At 40.8% G+C, this 20178-nt stretch overlaps 2 protein-coding genes across 2 annotated transcripts; both read left to right on the top strand.

Annotated features, from left to right (window-relative positions):
- The first annotated feature begins 1155 nt into the window (after positions 1-1155).
- FGG (fibrinogen gamma chain) lies at positions 1156-6591 on the top strand. The gene is made up of 10 exons (XM_026847835.1): positions 1156-1359; positions 1451-1495; positions 1935-2118; positions 2226-2319; positions 3282-3412; positions 4058-4191; positions 4331-4515; positions 5213-5490; positions 5831-6000; positions 6359-6591. Exons 1-10 carry the CDS (start codon positions 1285-1287, stop codon positions 6371-6373), a joined length of 1311 nt encoding a protein of 436 aa, XP_026703636.1. The 5' UTR covers positions 1156-1284; the 3' UTR covers positions 6374-6591.
- A 6213-nt stretch (positions 6592-12804) lies between these two features.
- Positions 12805-19485, top strand: FGA (fibrinogen alpha chain). Its single transcript, XM_026847876.1, has 6 exons — positions 12805-12893; positions 14707-14835; positions 15880-16063; positions 16308-16453; positions 17351-18395; positions 18776-19485. The coding sequence occupies exons 1-6, from the start codon at positions 12843-12845 to the stop codon at positions 19483-19485; spliced, it is 2265 nt and encodes a 754-aa protein (XP_026703677.1). The 5' UTR covers positions 12805-12842.
- The last annotated feature ends 693 nt before the right edge of the window (positions 19486-20178 follow it).

The following is a 20178-nucleotide window of genomic DNA, read 5'->3' as shown; positions in this document are numbered from 1 at the left end:
AGCATCATAAATGCTCAGATTTCCTTCTGGCAATATATGTCTGGATTCTCAAACATGGTGGGAACCTTCTGTTTGACCAGATGTGACCAGATGAAAAAAGGATATAGAGATTGGGAACTCTCCATGTTTCAGGACATAATCATGTCTAATTTTGTAATATTATGAAGTCTAGTTTCTATAGAGTGTTTTTGTCCATGGATTTTAAATACCTATTAAGCAAAGTTGAAACATTGGTCCTGCTGTACTGAGGTGAAGTCATTTGCCTGAAATCACAAAGACAACCAGCAACAACAGATCTAGCAGTAAGCCCCAGTCCCACCATTCTTTCTGTCATTTGGTCAAATATGTATTGAAGTCAGAAGCTTCAGTCAACATTGTCTCATCACAAATGATACTGTACAGACACAAAAGCAGGCTTTCTCTGGAGAAGCCACAGCCTAAAGATCATGTGCAGGGCATGAGTGGAAAGTTATTAAAGCTATTAATACTGAGAGCAAGCAGAAGCACATACATAAAATAATTTGGCTGGAAAAAAGCCCATAGCAAAAGAAGGAGCCTGTCAGTAGTCTGGTGTGTTGAATAAGGCAGATGCTGAAAAGATTAGTTCCCCAGCAAGGCAGCTTAGACCAAAGTTGTTCAAATGGACTCCTTGAGTTGAAGGACAGGGAAGATTCATGCTTTTGTTGTCTGTGAGAAATACCACAGGTTTCTTTTCCAGATATGACACTGCTGAGGATGACTGCATACCTTTCTCTGCCTCAGTTTTGTCATCTGCAGAATAGGGAAAATTATGTTGATTCTCTTTGCAGAGCACGTTGAGATCTGTGTTGGGAAAGTACTAGGTAACCCTAAAATAGTATTTATTGTTAGGCTACTGACAGTTGTTATGCATAATTCAGAGAGCTACTGTGGCTTTTCCTTGTGCTGTTTGAGTAAAACTTCTGCCAGCCCCATCCCAAAGCCATGTGTGAGTTTCCTTACACTCACGTTACTTAGAAGTAGCATCTCCATGTCTTGTTTCACCTCCCTGCCTCCCCTGGGACCTCCTGGCTGGAGCAGAAATCAAGTGGAAGCAGGTTCTGAAAATGGGAGGAGCAAAAGATGTGTGCAAATTCTGGGAATCCACCTCAAACCCCCACCCCACCTCTTCCCACCACCTCCCGGTGCCCGCCCCCAGCTTCAGCCTGCTCCCTTAAACTCCTGCCGCCCTGGCCCGGGTGGAACATTTTCGGCTGCTGACTGCACAACTGCACCGAGCAGTTGGCAGCGCCTGGTGGGACAGACATGATGGTGCTGAGATTATGCAGCTGGGCTCCCCTGGGGCCTCTCCTCTCTCTGCTCTTTTCTACCTGCACGGCGGTAAGTGAAGAGACGGTGTCATGAAACACATCAGCGCGGAAAGTGCTGTAGAAGAAAATTCACTGAAAATGTTCTTCTTTCTTCTCTTCAGTACATTGCTACCAGAGAAAACTGCTGCATATTAGATGAACGATTTGTAAGTAGCTGAACGATTTTTTTTTTTTAATCTTAAGAGTCTAATTAAAACTTTCCTGAGCTGATTATTAACTACCCTTATCACTTGATCCTCACCGTTATTTTCAACACTTACTAAATGCGCTGCGCTTAAACCTGTTATTTATTAATAGTGGTATATACACTTGGTAAAAATGTACAGGAGGCTGCACTGTTGGTGAAAACATATATCCAGAAGATGCTACAAATGAGAGCATGTACTGTTTCCTTGCTATGTGTGCACACATTGTGAAAGTAAACTGCCTCTGTAAATTCAAATACAGCAGACAAAGTGGCAAATGCCTGCCCTTCTTTAGCCACAGTCATTTGTATAAGCAATGCCTGAAAGTTCCCCTTCCCAAATATTCTGCTCTCCTTTTTTGCTCCTGAAACATTGCCAGTTATTATTCTTTCCTCTTTAGGGTAGCTACTGCCCAACGACCTGTGGCATTGCAGATTTCTTTAATAAATACCATCTGACTATGGATAGTGAACTGCAGGAAATGGAGAGAATTTTACGGCAAATTTCTAACAACACAGGAACAGCAGAACATTTGATTCAGCACATCCAAAGCCTCTATCCTCCAGAGAAGCAGACACTACCAAGTGCGTATACAACAATAACTACACAACTGAAAAATACAATTTATTTAGTTTTCTTGGTTTTTAATTTGCCTAATTGCAATAATTTTATACCTTTGTCTGTTTTACAGATACAATTGATGATTTTACTCAAAAGTCCAAGAAAATAATTGAAGAAATTATCAAATATGAAAGCACTATTTTGTCTCATGAAAGTACTATACAGTAGGTACCTTCCACCTTTTATATCACTTGACAATCCAAATTGGTTTCTTTCTGTTCTTTTATTAAGTGCAGCTAAGGCTCCCTTAGAAAGGGTTTCTGTGTTCACGTGGATCATTGTGTCCACACTGTCTAGTAGCTGCCTAGCAAGACACAAAAGGATTATGAGGATCTGATAACTGCATTCTCTGCTCATCTGCATAAGCCATTAATTGTGCAAGAAGTGCAAGATAAGAATGTCAGGAAGCCTGGCCATATTTTTATTTATGTTTCTTTTGCTGTGCGAGCTACTCCTACATTTTTTTTCATGACCTTTGGAGATTGTATTAATGTGAGTTTGTGCTGTAATACGGAGTGTGTGGAATATTTATAAAGTCATTCACTCTGGCTAGTTTCACTGCATATATCCATGAAAGTCAGCTCAGTTACATTGATGTAAATCATAAGTAGCTGTAAACTCAGTGGTAGTCTTTTGTAAATTGACATTGAAAATAAAATGGAAAGCATCATTAACTTTTCTGAATCTTGAAGGATATGTTTTTTGACCTGAATGTAGAAAAATCTCTACTTCTATAAAATTGTATCAAAGATGATTTAGGCGTTCTGACACTTGCATCAGTTTATTTACAGTATTTATGTTTTACAAATGCATCTGTAATTAAAGAGGAATAATTTATCATTCACTTCAGGAGAACAAAGAAGAACTTTTCACGCAGTTACGTTCATATATTAATTACTGGTTTGAGTTTTTCTGATTAGAGTCAAGTCAAGGTTTGCATAAGGTTAAGTTTTGCATAAGGCTAAGTGTGTGCTTTCCTATTTTGGCTAGTTTGCTCAACTTTAAATATCAGAGCTAATAGAGGCACCCCCTTTTACAGGGGTGTATGTAGCAGCATGCTACATAGGTGAGGCATGTGTTCAGAAACAGCTGAAACAACAAACCATTTTTATGTCTCTTTGTCCAGACAGTTGACAGATACACATATACTGAACAGCAACAAGATTGCACAGCTGAAACAGAAGATTGCCCAGCTTGAGTCACACTGTCAGGAGCCATGCAGGGACACGGCTGAAATACAGGAGACAACTGGAAGAGGTGCGCAAAATGCTTCTTGCATGGTGGACAATTAATTCAGTTAAAAGTATCACCAGTTGGCATCACAGCAATGAGTTATTTGTAATTTTATGGGCCATAGATTTCTGCAAAGATATGTAAGATTGCAAGTTATGAAACCAGATTACTGCAAGTGCTAGGTAGATGCTCTGCAAACAAGGCATTCAGATGGAACAGAGGTACGGCTTGCTCCTTTGGCCTTTTTGGCCAAAATATGATTATCCCAAAATGTATGCTAAACATGAGGGACATGAGTAGAGTTTCCATGGACACAGGACAAAGAAAAGATAACTCATTACCATATTTCTACCGAGTCACATGAAAAAATAATTTCATTAGCTCCAAAAGTGCCATTTTTTTTCTTATTAATTCAATGACTATATTTTACATTTAAGTTGCTTAAACTATGTGAGACTAAAATCCTCCTAATCTTACCCAAGTCCTGTGACCTTCAGTAGGATTTTTTTATGACAATGACATTAAAGTATTATACTAAATAGCTAAATTTGCAACAATGACATTTAGATGAATTTTATTTCTTGCACTAAGAAAGTTACAATATCAAATGAATGTGGGGATAGAACTGTAGCTAGATTAATAACGATCCCTTGAATATCTTTACTTCAGATTGTCAAGACATTGCAAACAAAGGTGCCAGAAAAAGTGGTCTTTATTTTATCAAGCCTCAAAAAGCCAAGCAGTCATTCCTAGTCTACTGTGAGATTGACTCATATGGCAACGGCTGGACAGTATTACAGAGGGTATGCCACTTACATATTATTACCATGAGCAAGCTTATTGCATCAGCACTGCTTTTATTTACCTATATAAGATGCATATCTTTTTGGTTGAGATTTTGGGGTTTGATTTGTTTTGTTGTTTGGTTTTTTTTTTCCTCAGAGACTGGACGGGAGTGAGGACTTCAAGAAAAATTGGGTTCAGTACAAAGAAGGATTTGGACATCTATCTCCAGATGACACCACTGAGTTCTGGCTGGGCAATGAAAAGATTCATTTAATAACTACTCAGTCCACTCTGCCATACACCTTACGAATAGAATTGGAGGACTGGAATGGCAAAAAAGGGTATTTGCTCATGATGCTTCTGAAAATGACAGCTTAAAATCTACTGCTCCTACTGCTGCATCGGTTTGTACAACTCTGAAAAAACGATGAGCCCTTAGACCTGCTAACATGCGTAGGGCACTGCTTCGGTCCTGAACTCACAGCTGTGACAGCAGTCAGCATGTGTGACTGGCAAAAGACCACAGGCTGGCAGCCCTAGTTTATCTGGCAGAAGGAATCTGTTTCTTCCCTTCAAGTTTCTTCACATCTTATGCATCTTATGGACTAGATGATCCTTGTAGGTCCCTTCCAACTGAACTACTCTATTCTTTTCTACGTATTCCATTCTCCAGGAAGGCTTATTATCCTTGCTATTTCTTGAGACATCTACTCCTTCCTCCCACCAAGAATTTCCTCATGATCTAAGTAAGCCTCAGTATTATGAACCTGGGAGATATATATATGTGTTTATATAACGTAGATCTTTCATGCATCACTGAAGACTAGTAGTCAGAAAACACGCCTGATACCGGAGCACAAAATTTGGTTGGGTGTGTGTCATTGAACTGAGGCACACAATCACGCAAAACCAATTCCTTTCCAAATGCTAGGATGCCATAAATGCCTTTTCTGCTGTTCTGACACTCAACATATTTTTCATCTGTGCATGTACTGGGAATGCAGCATACTCATATTCACCCTTCTCTTTTGTTAACAGCACTGCTGACTACGCTGTATTCAAAGTGGGAAGTGAAGAAGACAAGTATCGACTGACTTATGCCTACTTTATTGGTGGTGAAGCCGGGGATGCCTTTGATGGCTTTGATTTTGGAGACGATCCAAGTGACAAATCCTTTACCTTTCATAATGGCATGCAGTTCAGTACCTATGATAACGACAATGATAAATTTGCTGGCAACTGCGCTGAGCAAGATGGATCAGGATGGTGGATGAATAGGTGTCATGCTGGCCACCTCAATGGCAAATATTATATAGGTAAAATATCTTCTAAATACCTATAACCCAGGACACCACATTTCAGTGACAAAGAAAAATTAATCACTTTCACTGAATATGTTTTGCCACCTGCATTTCCCAAAGCTGGCATAGCCCGTTCTTTGCAATAACTGTTAACACCAGCAGAAGGAACTTATGGCTGCTCTCCAGCCCAAAGTGGTAGGATCAGTCCTGAAAGAAGGAAACTTGGGTAGAAGGGCAGTGAATGCAGCCTGTTAGCATGCCCAGGGATGGCATGGAGGTGTTAATACCAGAAAAATGTACGATCACATTAACTATTTTAAAAAGCAACTGTTTTGCTCCAACTGGTATTTTTTAGGTGGTGTGTACACATCGAAAGATGCTAGCCCATCTGGATATGACAATGGCATTATCTGGGCAACCTGGCGTGACCGGTGGTACTCCATGAAGAAAACTGCAATGAAAATCATTCCATTCAACAGACTGTCAGTAGATGGACAGCAGCACAACTTAGGCAACACCAAACAGGTTTGACTACAGGGATGAGGAGATATTTAAAATGACAACAGATCATAGTTATAATTTCAAAGACTATGCATGGGCAGCTGAAGTGTTAAGCCCACAATCTTAGAGAAGTTGGCTTTGTTTACCATTTTGTCACAGAAATATTTGGACTTTGATTTTAGCACACCCTCCACATTGCTGTTTCTTTTAACAGATAGATAAATGGATAGTCTCATGATCAGAAACAATCCCTTCCCTTCATATGTTTTAGATGCTACCTTTTTGATTTCCAACCAGTATAACTATGTATGAACATGTCATCATAGCCTTATGTACTTCTTTCTTTAGAAGAACATTAAAATTCTCTTTTTTTCTGTTGTAGGTTGGAGACTCGTAAAGGGACAATTTCACAAAGAATGGTCTGAACAGGGAAAACAATTTTTTTCTTTCTTGGACACTGAACTTAACCTAACATTACACAGTTCAGTTTTGACTATAAAACACCGTTGACTGTAAAATGCCCAAGCCTTTTCCCTGAGCAGTGCTTACCTCTGTACATGGTTATTTTTTCTGTACAAATTCTCAATAAATTTTTGATTATTACAAAAAATCTGAACTTGTTACCTGTGCTCTACTGTCGGCCAAACATACCGAAGTAAACTTTATGATGGTTGGAAGGTTACTCTGGTCTAACCTGTTTGATTCAGTCATTCTTGAACTGCATGAAGGTTACTCTGGTCTAACCTGTTTGATTCAGTCATTCCTGAACTGCAAGAGTTTCTGCTCTTTGTTTAGAGGCAAGTGATGGAGATATTTCTCCATAAAATGTGGCTTGTTTCCAAACGTTTTCATTCTGTTTTCTGATGAAATTGATTTGTGACATAGTTCAAAGTACATAGCAACTTGAAAGAGTCCTAATTTACTGCTGAAGGCTACATACCTGAGTTTACCATGAAGTAATGAATACAGTTGCAATCAGGATGTGTTAGGAAGTATACTATCAATGACCAAGAACAGATATTTAACTCTAAATCATAAGTATTAACAAGTTTCTCAAATATTACTCAGAATAAAAGTTTCATTTGCTATATAGCACATAGTATTGCACTGCACAATCATTATTCCTTAATACCCCCTTTTTATTCATAAGTATTTAAAACTAATCTAACATATCTAGTACTATTATCCAACCAAAAATGTTAAAATTTGCAGCAGAAATTCTTTGTATTTTACTTGCATTTTCTTTTTCTAGATCTGGTAATAGTATTCTATGTGATCCACATAAGCAAACTCACAGCAGAGATCAAGAACAACAAAGCATTTGTGATGCTGCCTGCATGTACTCACTCAGAATATCTGATGAGTGCATTTGAGGGGTGTATTATCAAATCAAATAAGGTTTGTGGATAAAATGCTCAACAAAAAATACACTCAGAGCTAGAATATATATATCTACCTATATATCTGTATCTATAGCTTTATATATATAAGGTTGATCCATTATGAAGTAGAATATGAGGTTTATCCCGGTCTTTATTTTTAGCTACTAGTGAGATGCCTGAAGTTCATCTGGTATTTTTGAATAGCACATTCAAATGCTTTACTGTAAAGACAGGGAGACATTACACTAACAAGACAGATCTTGAAAGCAGTTTATGCCACCTCAACACCTTTTCAGTTTTGGTGACCAGGTCTCTGGTGAGGCTGCTGCTGAACCTCTTGCCCTGAATATGAGTCTCCATAGCATGATAAGTTGCTGTCCTCCTATCATTTGTACTGAGGTTGTTTTGACTTGAAGTTCAAGTTTTGCTTTTGGGCCAAAATCTAAGAGGAAGGCAGGTTTCTCAGGAATAGGTGAGAAGAAGCCATGTTGCATAGGGTCAGCATGGGGTTGACAACTGTTTGGGATGAGGGACAACCCCTCCACACCACTGAACCGGTATATTTACATGGCATGGCTCACCACCAGCCTTGACACCCACTTCCTCACGAAGCAAAGCAGTTTTCCTGAACATTTTGTGCTGTGAGGCCTCTCCCATGGTTCCCTGTAGCTGAAGCAGTATGTGTAGAGAGGCCTGGGGGAAGGATGTGAACTGAGGGTTGGCAAGCCCAGTCTGATCCTGGTTCTGCAAACAGCCACTTGAGTGTCATTGGTCAAGTTCCTTCCACTTACTGCTTTCAGTTTACCCCACCTACAACACCACTTCAAGGTTGTTATTATTTATATATTTGCAGCAAGGAATTAAAAAAATATTCCTTTGCCCTCTGTCACTTTGCCTTCTGTGTCCACACTCTGGTAAGTCTGAACTGTGATTTACCTCTCCAGGTTTATCTTTTGGCTGCAATGATTTATTTGATGAAAATCTGCTCTAACTACACACATTCCACTGGTGTGAGCTGGCATTTTATGGGTTGCTCACCAGAACTGAGATTGGCTTATTCTTCCAGATGATTTGTGGATTGGTATCCTAAGTTTTCACAAATCATTTCAACCTCTTTGGAGAGGACCATCTGTTCCAGTGGTCAAGAGGGTCAGAGCTATCAAATCCAAGAAGCTTCATCTTTCAAAGAGGTCCTATACCAAAGTTCATCAGGGAGCCTTCAGGATTCAAAGCCACAGATATATTTTCTGGGCCCTGAAAGAAGACTGGCAAGACTTATGCCTTTTGGGGCGCCTTTCTACTGTTTCCAACCCTCTAGCTATAAGAAAGGGGCCTGAAAACATCTCCTATTTCTTCTGACTCTTAGAGAGAGAATAATAGTATAATTTTTCTCAAGCAGATACTTTGCAATTTGATTTAATGCCCCTATTTTGTATACTGAGAGGTCATATTTCTCTTTTCTAAATCAGTCTTCATTGTACATGACCCTCAGACCATAGCCTATAGTGAGAGTCATTTGTATTTAGGCCAGTCTGTCCCCCTCTGAGTTAATAAAAGTTTATTATAGGATTTGGTGGCTACAATGAATTTGCCTTTCTTTTATACCTTGTGCTTGCAGTCACTCTTCGAAAGACCACTGTAGCACAAAACAGCAGGAATCAGGATCAGAAATGCTTTCTCTTTTGCATGCTCAAATCCAAAGCAAAAAACAAACAACAAAAAAAAGTGGATGAGGAACAGATAGAGGTAGAAAGAGGCAAATAAGGTGGATAGACTGGAGGACTTGCTATGTCCCTCAGTCCATGGGAAAAATGTGGGACCAGATGCTGGGACTGCTTAGTAACTAATTCAAAAGACTTAAGTAGTCCAAGTAGCATATGAAAAGAAAGTGGAGCTGAGACCTGGGTCTGAAGGACAATGGAGTCTAAGACAAGGTATGCAGAGGAGGGACATGAATGAGCAAGTAAGAGGAGGAGAAGGCATCACTTGGAAGCTGGTGGTGGGGACTGGTGGTAGGTCAGGAGACAGGGGCAGTGCTGAGCAAACAAGGGCTGGCTCACATCTAGGGCACACAAACCGGAGTTAAATCTGAGACTCCCTGACTATTACTATGGCAACCTGTCAAGAGCAGGGCAGCAGCAGTAGTGAACTACACTTCTGTCCTTTGATCATGAATTAAAGGTAAATCCAAAGTTTATCTAGCTCTTGGCCTTTAGCCTTTCAAACAAACACAGAGAGAAGTGACTGGATGATTGCAACATGAAAGCAAAACAGGCTGAAGGTCAGGCCCAGATTCAACCCTCAACTGGAAAGCTTGAGGAGCTCCTCCTTCACCCCACCTCCGCCCAGCAATCCCCTTTGCATGAAGCAGGAAACCCTTCATCTTACCTAATATCTACGATCAGTTACCAGCTTTTCCCAGTCCCTCTAGCCTTGGTGGCTGAGTTTTACTTGGACCAGAGCTTAAGTTTTCTGTGTTTGAAGGTCACCAGAGAGCTGCACCCTCCATCAGGGTCAGAGGAGGCCTGGCACATGCTACTGCTCTGTCCAGTAGCCAGTACCAGGGACACCACCTAGCAAATTGTCAGATGCTGTGTTAACATGGTTGAAAAGGCAGAAATTATGCCTGATGTGCTCTGACCACTCTTGATTTTTAAGGTCTATTAAATTACAAAAATAATGTTCAGAGATTATTGAGGATCGCAAAATCAAGCTCTTACAAATTGGGAAAAGCCAGAACTGAGGTGACATATCACATCACATCTGAATTACAAAGGATGCTTTAGTTGATGCATAGGTTGCAATGTCTGTAGTAAGACCAGGGGGGGCACAGTTGTCACTTACAGCTGACACCCTGCAGAATTAGGTATTCCAGCCCTTATCTCCCATTTCTTGTGGGACCAGAGGCAAGACACTCAGGTCTCAGAGCTGGCTGCTGGATATTCCTCCTGAGTCCTGAAGCCAGCACAGAAATACAGCTGCCGTCAGTGGGATCTGCATATATGGTCTGCTCTGAAGACTTGAACTATCAAAATAGAAAATCCTTGAAGCTTTAAACAGTCTGCAGAACATCATCATAAAATGAAAAGAGTGTACAGCTCTGGGCAGCTGCTTGTCTGTGGAGCACCATCCGTGCTCAGTGTGAGGAGGAAGGGGTTCAGTGGAAGAAACATCACACATGATCCTGCAGTAAAGCAGAGTCTACGAGCGTATGCACAAGAAGAGAGCACATGAAGGTTGTTACCTGCAATTCTTGTGTTCCTGAGCATAGAGGTCCTAAGGTTGTGATCTTTGAGCAGAGTTTTGTGTGTATTGTGGACACTTAAATTAGAGCTTGTTGGTTTGAGTGGGAGACTCTCCATGGACTCCAGTATATTTCGGATGAAGCCTATTTTACTCTGTTCTGTAAAATAATTAAACCTAATCCTGCAAGACCTCTTCTTATTGTGGTCTTTCCCTCCTTTAAGCATTTTGTTGTCCTCTAAGCTTTTTGTAATTCTTTCAGAGAAATGCTGCAACAGAGTGAACAAAACTGTGTAGGACTTGGAGTGAGGAAGCATCATAAATCTTGCCCCTGCTGAAGTTAACAGCCGAGCATTTTGGTGTGTAAGTATATTGATTATCTGCTTTGAGTTCAGGAAATGCCGTATGGACATTTATCAACCAGACAACACAGCCATGGCTGGCAGATCTTCAAACTAAGCAAAGGTAATATGTTGTCTGTTTGGACATTTGTTGCTGAAGTTAGCTGGGCTGTCTTGTTGCTGAAATGAGTACTGTCACTGCATGGGATTCAACAGAAGGCTTTACAAAGCATGTTGCGGGGAACTGAAATAAACAAAACATCTTGTTTCAGAATGTGCACAGATAATATTAAGCCTTAAATATTATGCAAAACCAAATCCTGGTTGTGTAGGTGTTAATTAATGTAGCACCATCTTATTGAGCGCTTCTGCTACCTGAGGATGTGACTCACTATTAGTGATACTGGTATAAGTTAAGTTAGGTTTAAGAGGGTTTATCTTAAATAAGAGAAGCATGAAATGCAAGGCCAGAAATAGGAGGAAACAAAGGGTCCAGTTCAACTCCAAGTGAACTTTACATGGAGAGTATTCCAGCCTCCTGAAGGTAGAAAAAGAGGAAAGTAGGATAAGACAAAACCTGAGAGGCTACTGGAATGGATCCAAAGCTAAAATCAGGTCTTTTGAATTAAATATGTTGCACAATGCCAGAGTCAAGCTTAAGCATGTCCCTCAACACTGGCACAGGTTTCCCAGAGCAGCTGTGGCTGCCCCCTCCCTGGCAGTGTTCAAGGCCAGGCTGGACGGGGCTTCGAGCAACCTGGGCTAGTGGAAGGTGTCCCTGCCCATGGCAGGGGGGTTGGAACTAGATGGTCTTTAAATTCTCCTCCAATCCAGACCATGTTATAATTCTATGATATGGTATGTTACAACCTGTAGAGGATGGAGAGTTTTGCAAATGTCATGTGGTTGTAAAAATCCAAGAGAGAATTTTGTTCTTTCAGCTGATTGAGCTCACATGCTCTAGCAAAGCTTTTCTCACTCATTCATGCTCACTGCAGTGGCACGTTTTGAGATGGACCATATCTCTCAGATGTCTGTAACAGTAACTCTTGTTATAGTGCTCACAGCAGCAGCACATTATCATCAATTGCTACACATAAACTATACACATTATACAAACATTTATGGAGACATCACTCCTTAGAAAGACTTAATTATGCTAAACATCTGTTCTGGGACATTTTCTACTGTGCTCTTCATAAAAATTGGTTTATTTCAAACAAATCCTACTTGATAAAAAATTATAATACACCATTTTGGTAAGAGACATCATAATGTTAAACATATAATGCATTATACAAATACCAGTAAGGTCCACCTTTAAAAACTGATATTAACTGGGCTCTGCACTCCTTAGGAATTCATTTCAGTTTATGACCAAATGGTAACAGATATGACCATATCAACTTTTCTTAGACTAGTACTTGCTTTGGAAAGGCCAGTGGATTTCACAGCAGTGGAAGACAGTCACAAAGAAAGGGCAAACCAATGACTTCCTTTTTCAAATACCAACTCTTTGATTATGCTGGCTAAATGCCCATCACACAGAATGTGTGTCTTCCAGCAGGTAAGCATTGCTGAATCTCTCTAGGTCCTGCATACATCTCAGCTGAACATCCAGTTACGAGAAACAGCTTTAGACAGATTTTTTTTCCTGGAATACATGGTGTTGCCCACATGTTGGTGTTGTACAAACTTATCTGGAGCAAATAACATCAGAAACTTGTGCAAGAGGCCTTAAGTAATCACCTATGAGGGAGGGGGGCATTTGGCATGTTTTGTCTCCAAACAGAAGAGAGCATAATGATTAATCTCAGCTTTGCATTAAGGTTTAAATTGCACCAAAAGACTGGTGAAGAGCATCCTTTCAGTCAGAGTTCTGTTCGCTCTTCTTCTGAAGATGGTATCAACGAGGATCCTCTGTGTGTTGCTGTGCCTCAATTTAGCCTGGGTATGAGTTTGCTTACTTGATTATTTTCATATCTTTCTGTTTTGAAGAGTGAGCATTTATTTATCGTTCATTCATTAGATAGATACATTTTGGCTGTCACCTAGCTTGTAAAATTCAGTGCACACACATATGCACAAGCTTACTGTAACCACTTCACTGCTAGACTTTCATCAGTAGTTCTTGAGTATCCAGAGCTCTAGTTTTGCTTAACTCAGTTTTGCTGAATCTGCCTGGCTTCAGGAGTAGCAAAACATATACATTAACATGAATTTATAGATTTGTAGGTGATGCTGTAAGTCTTAAACCTAACTAACTGGATGCTAGTGGCTCCAGCCAGTCAGGAATTTTCCTGTTTACTAGGGTGAATTCTACGCTCCTTGGGATGGTACTTCAGCAGGGTTTTCCACCTACAAATGACACACAATACATTTATTATAAGATACACATTAAAAAAAACAGGATTCCTGTGGCAGCAGCACCAGGTTAAACTTGAGCTAAGTAAGAATCTATTTTTAGATAAGAAAAGAGAGAGGCTTGATTGTCAGCTATGCTAGTATAACCGTGCTGTTTTCTCACTGAGGTCTAGGGCTGTAATCTTATGTTACATTCTTTATGTTTCTCTTTGTGACTGTTTTTTGAGGAATGTACATGTTTTAATAAATGACAGAAATTATAGGAAGCAGATGGGACAAAACAGAAGCAGTCGTATTTGAGCTGTCTATACTGAAAGGGCACAGACCACCTAAAAGTAAAATTTTTATTTGTTACTTTTAAGAGGCAGTTGGGCCAGATCCTCAGGATAAATCAAACGGTGAATCTGCTGATTTGAATAATGACACTCCAGTTCTGCAGGGCTGAGGTTCTGGCCCTGGAAGCTAGAATTAAGAAAGCTTTCTCTGCCTCAGAATTAATCATTGATCATAATAATAATAATTATTCATTAATATTTTCAAGCATTAATTATGCTGCTTGAAAAGAACATAAGGTGTGCAGAGGAATCCAGTCAGACCTAGTTACATCTCAAGCCCTAAAACAGGGCTTTCTTTTACAAAAAAGGAATTATTTTCCAGTCTTTTACTAAGCAATAACACAGCAGTAACCCTTACAGTGTTTTGCCTTAGAATTAGTTTGTATGTATGCACCTTTTCTTCTCAGGTTTGAAGAAAATAGTACGTTTATTCCTCTTCTTTCTATTAGCACAGTGGACTTCATCCATCACTGACATTATTAATTTTATTATAATGTCTTTAGCTTTCTTGCTCTTTATGCCAGGCAAAAGAGTGTTACAAGTTTACAGTTAGCAACTGTGATTAAAATCAGAAACACTATTGGGAAAACTCTCTTCAGGTATATCTTTAAGCCATTTTTTGTAGACTGGAGGTGGTAGAATGAAAATAGACATTTAGAAATATAGCAGCAAATGGAAATAGAACACAGGATTTTTTAAGTATTTGCTTTAACTTAACGAGTTGCAATCTAATTTCAAGCTAATTTTATACTTACACAAAGAACACGAGATTTCTTTGGAATTATATTATCATAATATATCCTGAGCATCACAAGCTCTCTATATAGCAGCATTAATTTTACGAGATGAAAAGATTTATTCTGACAAAACAAACAAAATCGTATCTTACAAGAAATATCAGGAATAAAATCTTTGCACTGTTTGCTGTGATGCTTTGCAGATGGCTGTAATTGCCACACATCAGCTATGCCACTGAGTGTTTGCGGATGTCAGCATTATGTTTCTGTTCTCTTGGCAGCTGTTTAGTTAATCTCAGTCTTGTTTTTCCCCCTTTTTCTCCTGCAGGCACAAGATGGAGAGAGTACCTTTGAAAAGGAGGGTGCAGGAGTGCGTGGTCCCAGGATTGTGGAGCACATGTCCCAGTCCACCTGCCAGTATGAAAAGAACTGGCCCATCTGTGCAGACGATGACTGGGTGAGCAATGAGCTCTGGGGACAAAAGTGGAGCCTCTCAGCAGGACACTTGCTGACCTCAGCCGGACCACTACAATGGGTGCCATGCAGCCAGCACCTGCTTGGGCTTTAGGTCTGAGGGAGGATATCTAATGCTTCATGTCGGGGCAGCCTGGAGAGATATTCTGCAGGAAAGAAAGAAATTTTAAAATGAGGAGAAAGAAAGAGGGAGAAGTTTGCAGGGGTGCAGAATCAGAAAAGAAAGTGAGTCTGGAAAAGAAAGATGAAATAAAAGAAGGCTATTCATAGAAAAAAATAAGAAGGAATTATTTTCAGAATTTTGATATTGCCACTTTTGGAGTTGGTAAGAGAAAGGCACCAGAAAGAAAGATATGAGACAAGAAAAGAAATATCTAGAAATAACTTACATTTCACTAGTTACTTTTTAGGAAGTCAGGTGACAAAATAATTCATAATGACTGACTGGATGTCTTTGTGTATAAACTGATAATTTGTCTCTCTCTTGCCTCTTGCATCTCAGCCCATCTCTATGCTACGTTTATTTGATGGCAAAGAGCTTTAGTCTGTAAGAACATTAAGCTTTTCTGAGGAAAATTTTGCTTAAGTAAGTTGGCTTCTAACATCCTTGCTCAAACTGGACAACAGACTTCTCCTTACAGCAGCCCCTCAGGAAATATGTGTGTATGTATATATATATATGTCTTATTTCACCCCTCAGAAACAGAGAGGGAAAGTTAAGGGTTTATTTGTTTCTTACACCCCTCTTATAGAAGGTTTCTGAGGATGTACTTCACTGATTCCATCACACTGGTGCAAGAGGCATAGGAGGTAAAGGATCACCCCCCAGGTGGCTTGCTCAAAGTCACACAAGTCCTTGGTGAAGTCATTGGATGAACAGGACAGGACATCTGAAGAGAACTTGCAGAATCTTGCCCTAATTTTTAAAATGCTTTTTCAGTGTTGCCCAAAACTGTGCAAATATAATGTTAAAAAATGTTTTACTCATGAAGATTTTAACACAATTATTTCCCTCTTCTGATTTTAGGGTACAAAATGTCCATCAGGCTGTAGAATGCAAGGACTGATTGATGAAACAGACAGGGATTATAGTCACAGAATAGACAAAATCAAGAAGCTGCTCACAGAAAATCAAGACAACTATAAAAAATCTAATCGTATAATTGTGGAAACCATAAATGTACTAAAACCAAACTTGGACAGTGCTCAGCGTGAGTATCTCACACTCAATTTTATTACCCATTGCTGATTTTTTTTGTGTGCATAAGTAATGTGTGGTGAAAATAGATGCTGCACTGGACCTTATTACCAAGAGCCAGAACAAACATAGTAATACAAGACCCTTATGAGAAATATGTTCTTAATTACATGTTTTAATTACATATTTTAAAATACATTACTTTTAGGAGAGAAAGTCACATGTGCACAGCTGACTGTGAGGCATTTCTGTTTCAGAGATTGATGAGACTTACGGTCACGTGTCAGGAGAACTGAGGAGGAGAATTGTGACATTAAAGCAGAGAGTTGTTACTCAAGTAAACAGAATTAAAGCTCTTCAGAGCAGCATCCAGGAACAGGTGATGGAGATGAAGCGCTTGGAGGTAGGTAGCTGCTATGTAATTTCCATTCTTTCCAGGGCTTAGCTACAGAGAGAGGGTCTATCCATTATACTGTATGTGGCAAGCAGTGCTCCCTCTGGAAAAAAACAACAGGCAACTCTCACAGGATCTGACTTGCTGAGGCAAATCCCCAAACAAGTTGCTTTCTGTGCAGCTTGGTTTTCTTTTCCTGCTGTGTGGGAACCAACGTGAGCTCAGGAGGACTCCTGGCCCCATCTGCCGCTTCTGCTCTCAGACAGGCAGCAAGAATGTTTTATGTGCTGATAACTGGCTCTGTATGAGGAGGCATTTCTCCTCCTATAAGGCGATGCTGAATAGTTGGGATGAGAAGGATATGCCCTGTCCTTCCCTGATTCTGCCACTGCCACCCACAGCCAGTGCTGGCATTAGAGCCCATGTTCCCAAAGTTTGCAGCCAGTTCTTCTGATGTTAATGCAAGAAAAAGTCCTGGCACAAATAGCAGTTTTGCTCAAAAGCCCATTTTGATCCCTGGATGAGAGATCTGACTTTTGTTGTTTGGGAAAGCAGTGGTAAGCTCAAGATGGCAGACCTTACAGCAGGGCCATGACAGGCTCTTGAACAAGTTCAATGTCTTCCCCTCTCCTTGGAGGACCTGTTTCTGCCCCTGTACCCCGGGAGTGTGTGCCCAGCTCTGCAGCACTCCCTCTAAACCCAGGAAGATGCCCCTATGCCCATGCTACAATGTACTTCTCCATCAAGCTTATAAGGGATGATTTCAAATTTGAGCTTTGGAAAAGCTCACCTGTAGGTGTGAGGTACCAGGGTATCTCCCACTTTTCCCCAGTCCAGGGGAGGATGCACTTGCTTGAGAAAGTCAGGAAAGCTCCCTTACCAAATTATTTCTCTCTGTTTATGTAGGTGGACATTGATATTAAGATACGAGCTTGCAAAGGTAGCTGCGCTAGAAGTTTTGATTACCACGTGGACAAAGAAGGCTATGACAACATCCAGAAGCAGCTCACTCAAGCCAACTCCATCAACTTGCACCCAGAGCTTCAAACAACAACCTTGAGCACACTGAAAATGAGGCCACTTAAGGACTCTAATGTTCCTGAGCATTTTAAGCATAAGCCTCTGCCAGAAATGCAAGCTCTGAACATAGTTAATAACATCAGGCAGATGCAAGTGGTATTAGAAAGACCAGAAACAGGCATGAGCCCCTCCCGAGGTGACAGCGTGTATCACATAGCAGAATCTAGGGGAGATGGACCTTCACACACCAGCAAATTAGTTACTCCTACTCACGGGAGAGAAACCCTTAGTCTGGGAGACAGAACCTCCTCCAGTGTTCGTAGATGCACCAAAACTACCACCACAAGATTTGTCACTGGCCCTGATGGCCCTAGAGAAGAAGTAGTTGAAAAAATGGTTTCTTCTGATGGATCAGACTGCTCCCATTTACAAGGAGCAGGAGGGGAAGGGAGCATGTACCATGTTGGTGGGACAGATGAATTCCATAAGCTAGATAGCTTATTCCCTGAACTAGGGTCATTTTTTACCCCTGACTCTCCATCCACTGGTAGTAGGCACTTAGGTGGAACTAGCAGTGTTTCAACTAGCAGCCACGTAACTAGCACTGGCAGTAGCCACATAGGTACTGGGGGAAAAGGGAAATTTACAGACTTAGGAGAGGAGGAAGAAGATGACTTTGGAGGACTTCGCCTTCAGCCATCTGGATTTCCATCTGACAGTGCAAGTCACTCCAAGACTGTAGTGACCAGCTCCTCTTCTAGTTTCAACAAGGGAGGCTCCACTTTCGAAACCAAATCACTAAAGACCCGTAAAATAACTGAGCAGCTAGGTGAGATGCAACATGATCAGAGTGCAGAGGATACCCCAGACTTTCGGGCACGCAGCTTCAGAGCGTCAGGAGGGAGGCGAAGGACAGCCAACACTGGGAAAGGTACACAGGCATCACAGAAGTAGTTATTGAGGTAGTGGAGCCAAACTCCATCCATAATCAAATTGACACATTGGTTTTAGAAACTGCAGTACAACAGTATGATGATAAAAATGCAAGCACTGTGTCTGTTTGTTGCCACCTCAGAAATAAAAAGGAAAATATTTCATTAATACTCGGGTGTTACATAGGCAATTCACAATTTAAGAAGTAGGTAAAGTTTTCTTTTCTGAATTGTTTTTAATGTTGCCTGTCACTATAATTAGTGTAGTCCAAGGCATGTTTAACAATTTTCTCAGAACAATTGGCACTTGGATTCCTCTGAACCTTTTATTAAATTTTGCTGATAACTCCTGTCAAACCAGATCAACTTTTTTTTTTAGACTGTGATGATATCCGCCAGAAACACACTTTTGGTGCCAAAAGTGGCATTTTCAAAATCAAGCCAGCGGGATCCAATAAGGTTTTGTCAGTTTATTGCGACCAAGAGACCACTTTGGGAGGATGGCTATTGATCCAACAGAGAATGGATGGATCAGTGAATTTTAACCGGACCTGGCAAGACTACAAGAGAGGTTTCGGCAGCGTGGATGGCAGAGGGCAAGGAGAGTTCTGGCTGGGCAATGAAAACATACACTTGCTGACTCAGAACAACACTCTCCTTCGGGTAGAGTTAGAGGACTGGGATGGAAATGCTGTGTATGCAGAATATATTGTACAGGTAGGGTCTGAAGCAGAAGGGTACGCCCTTGCCGTGTCCTCCTACGAGGGCACCGCCGGGGACGCACTGATCACCGGCTGGCTGGAAGAGGGCACTGAATACACGTCCCATGCCCACATGCGGTTCAGCACCTTTGACCGAGACCAGGACCGTTGGGAGGAGAGCTGCGCGGAGATGTATGGGGGTGGCTGGTGGTACAACAGCTGCCAGGCAGCCAACCTCAACGGTATTTACTACCTGGGGGGCCACTATGACCCCAGATACAACATTCCTTATGAGATCGAAAATGGTGTGGTCTGGCTGCCATTTAGAGCCTCTGACTATTCCCTCAAAATTGTTAGAATGAAAATCAGGCCCATAGAAACCCTGTAGAAAGACTTCTAATATATATGCTATGACTACAAGTTGAAAAGGTTTTTATATATGTATATATGTGCATCATGTACATTTACTCTGTGAATTTGAAGGCAACTGGGCACATCTGTGGCTTGAAAAATAAACACTGATTAATTATCAACAAAATAGTTCTTTTATTTATAATTGACAAAACTGAACAGGTTTCCTAGAGAAGCTGTGGCTGCCCCCTCCCTGGCAGTGTTCAAGGCCAGGTTGGACGGGGCTTTGAGCAACCTGGGCTAGTGGAAGGTGTCCCTGCCCATGGCAGGGGCATTGGAACTAGATGGTCTTTAAGGTCCCTTCCCACCCAAACCATTCTATGATTCTCTGAAACCTTTTCAAGGAAATGTTGATTTTAAAACCCTTTTTATATAAACTTTGTCTATATCTTTGGCAGCTCACACCCTGACTGGAGATAATATTTATAATTTATTTACTTTGTTTAAGAGTGTTAAAGAAGCAAAAGAATTTAGAAGTATGTTCACCACAAACTCCTGCCTCCACTAACATGAACCATGGAAGTCTGATCAAGTTCAACAGTCACACTTCTAGACTGTCTCATTTCCATTTCAATTGGAGCATAACAGCAGCAGGAGTCAGTTCTCAGGCAGAGCTGTGGGTGGTTTGGGTTCTGACTTTTGCCACGCACCCAACATGGAGTACACTTTG

This window comes from Athene cunicularia (assembly GCF_003259725.1).
Source record: "Athene cunicularia isolate RWA chromosome 4 unlocalized genomic scaffold, athCun1 chr4_part2, whole genome shotgun sequence".
Lineage (NCBI taxonomy): Eukaryota > Metazoa > Chordata > Aves > Strigiformes > Strigidae > Athene > Athene cunicularia.
Note: the sequence above shows the minus strand (reverse complement) of the source record. Positions and strands in the feature narration are given on the sequence as shown.

What these genes read in the sequence shown, in the direction of transcription:
- FGG (XM_026847835.1), top strand. Translation starts at nt 1,285, where the DNA reads ATGATGGTGCTGAGATTATGCAGCTGGGCTCCCCTGGGGCCTCTCCTC. An exon ending in TCTCATGAAAGTACTATACA is followed by an intron (nt 2,320 to 3,281) that starts GTAGGTACCTTC and finishes CTCTTTGTCCAG; the next exon opens with ACAGTTGACAGATACACATA. An exon ending in ACAGGAGACAACTGGAAGAG is followed by an intron (nt 3,413 to 4,057) that starts GTGCGCAAAATG and finishes TCTTTACTTCAG; the next exon opens with ATTGTCAAGACATTGCAAAC.
- FGA (XM_026847876.1), top strand. Translation starts at nt 12,843, where the DNA reads ATGGTATCAACGAGGATCCTCTGTGTGTTGCTGTGCCTCAATTTAGCC. An exon ending in TCTGTGCAGACGATGACTGG is followed by an intron (nt 14,836 to 15,879) that starts GTGAGCAATGAG and finishes TTCTGATTTTAG; the next exon opens with GGTACAAAATGTCCATCAGG. An exon ending in TGGAGATGAAGCGCTTGGAG is followed by an intron (nt 16,454 to 17,350) that starts GTAGGTAGCTGC and finishes CTGTTTATGTAG; the next exon opens with GTGGACATTGATATTAAGAT.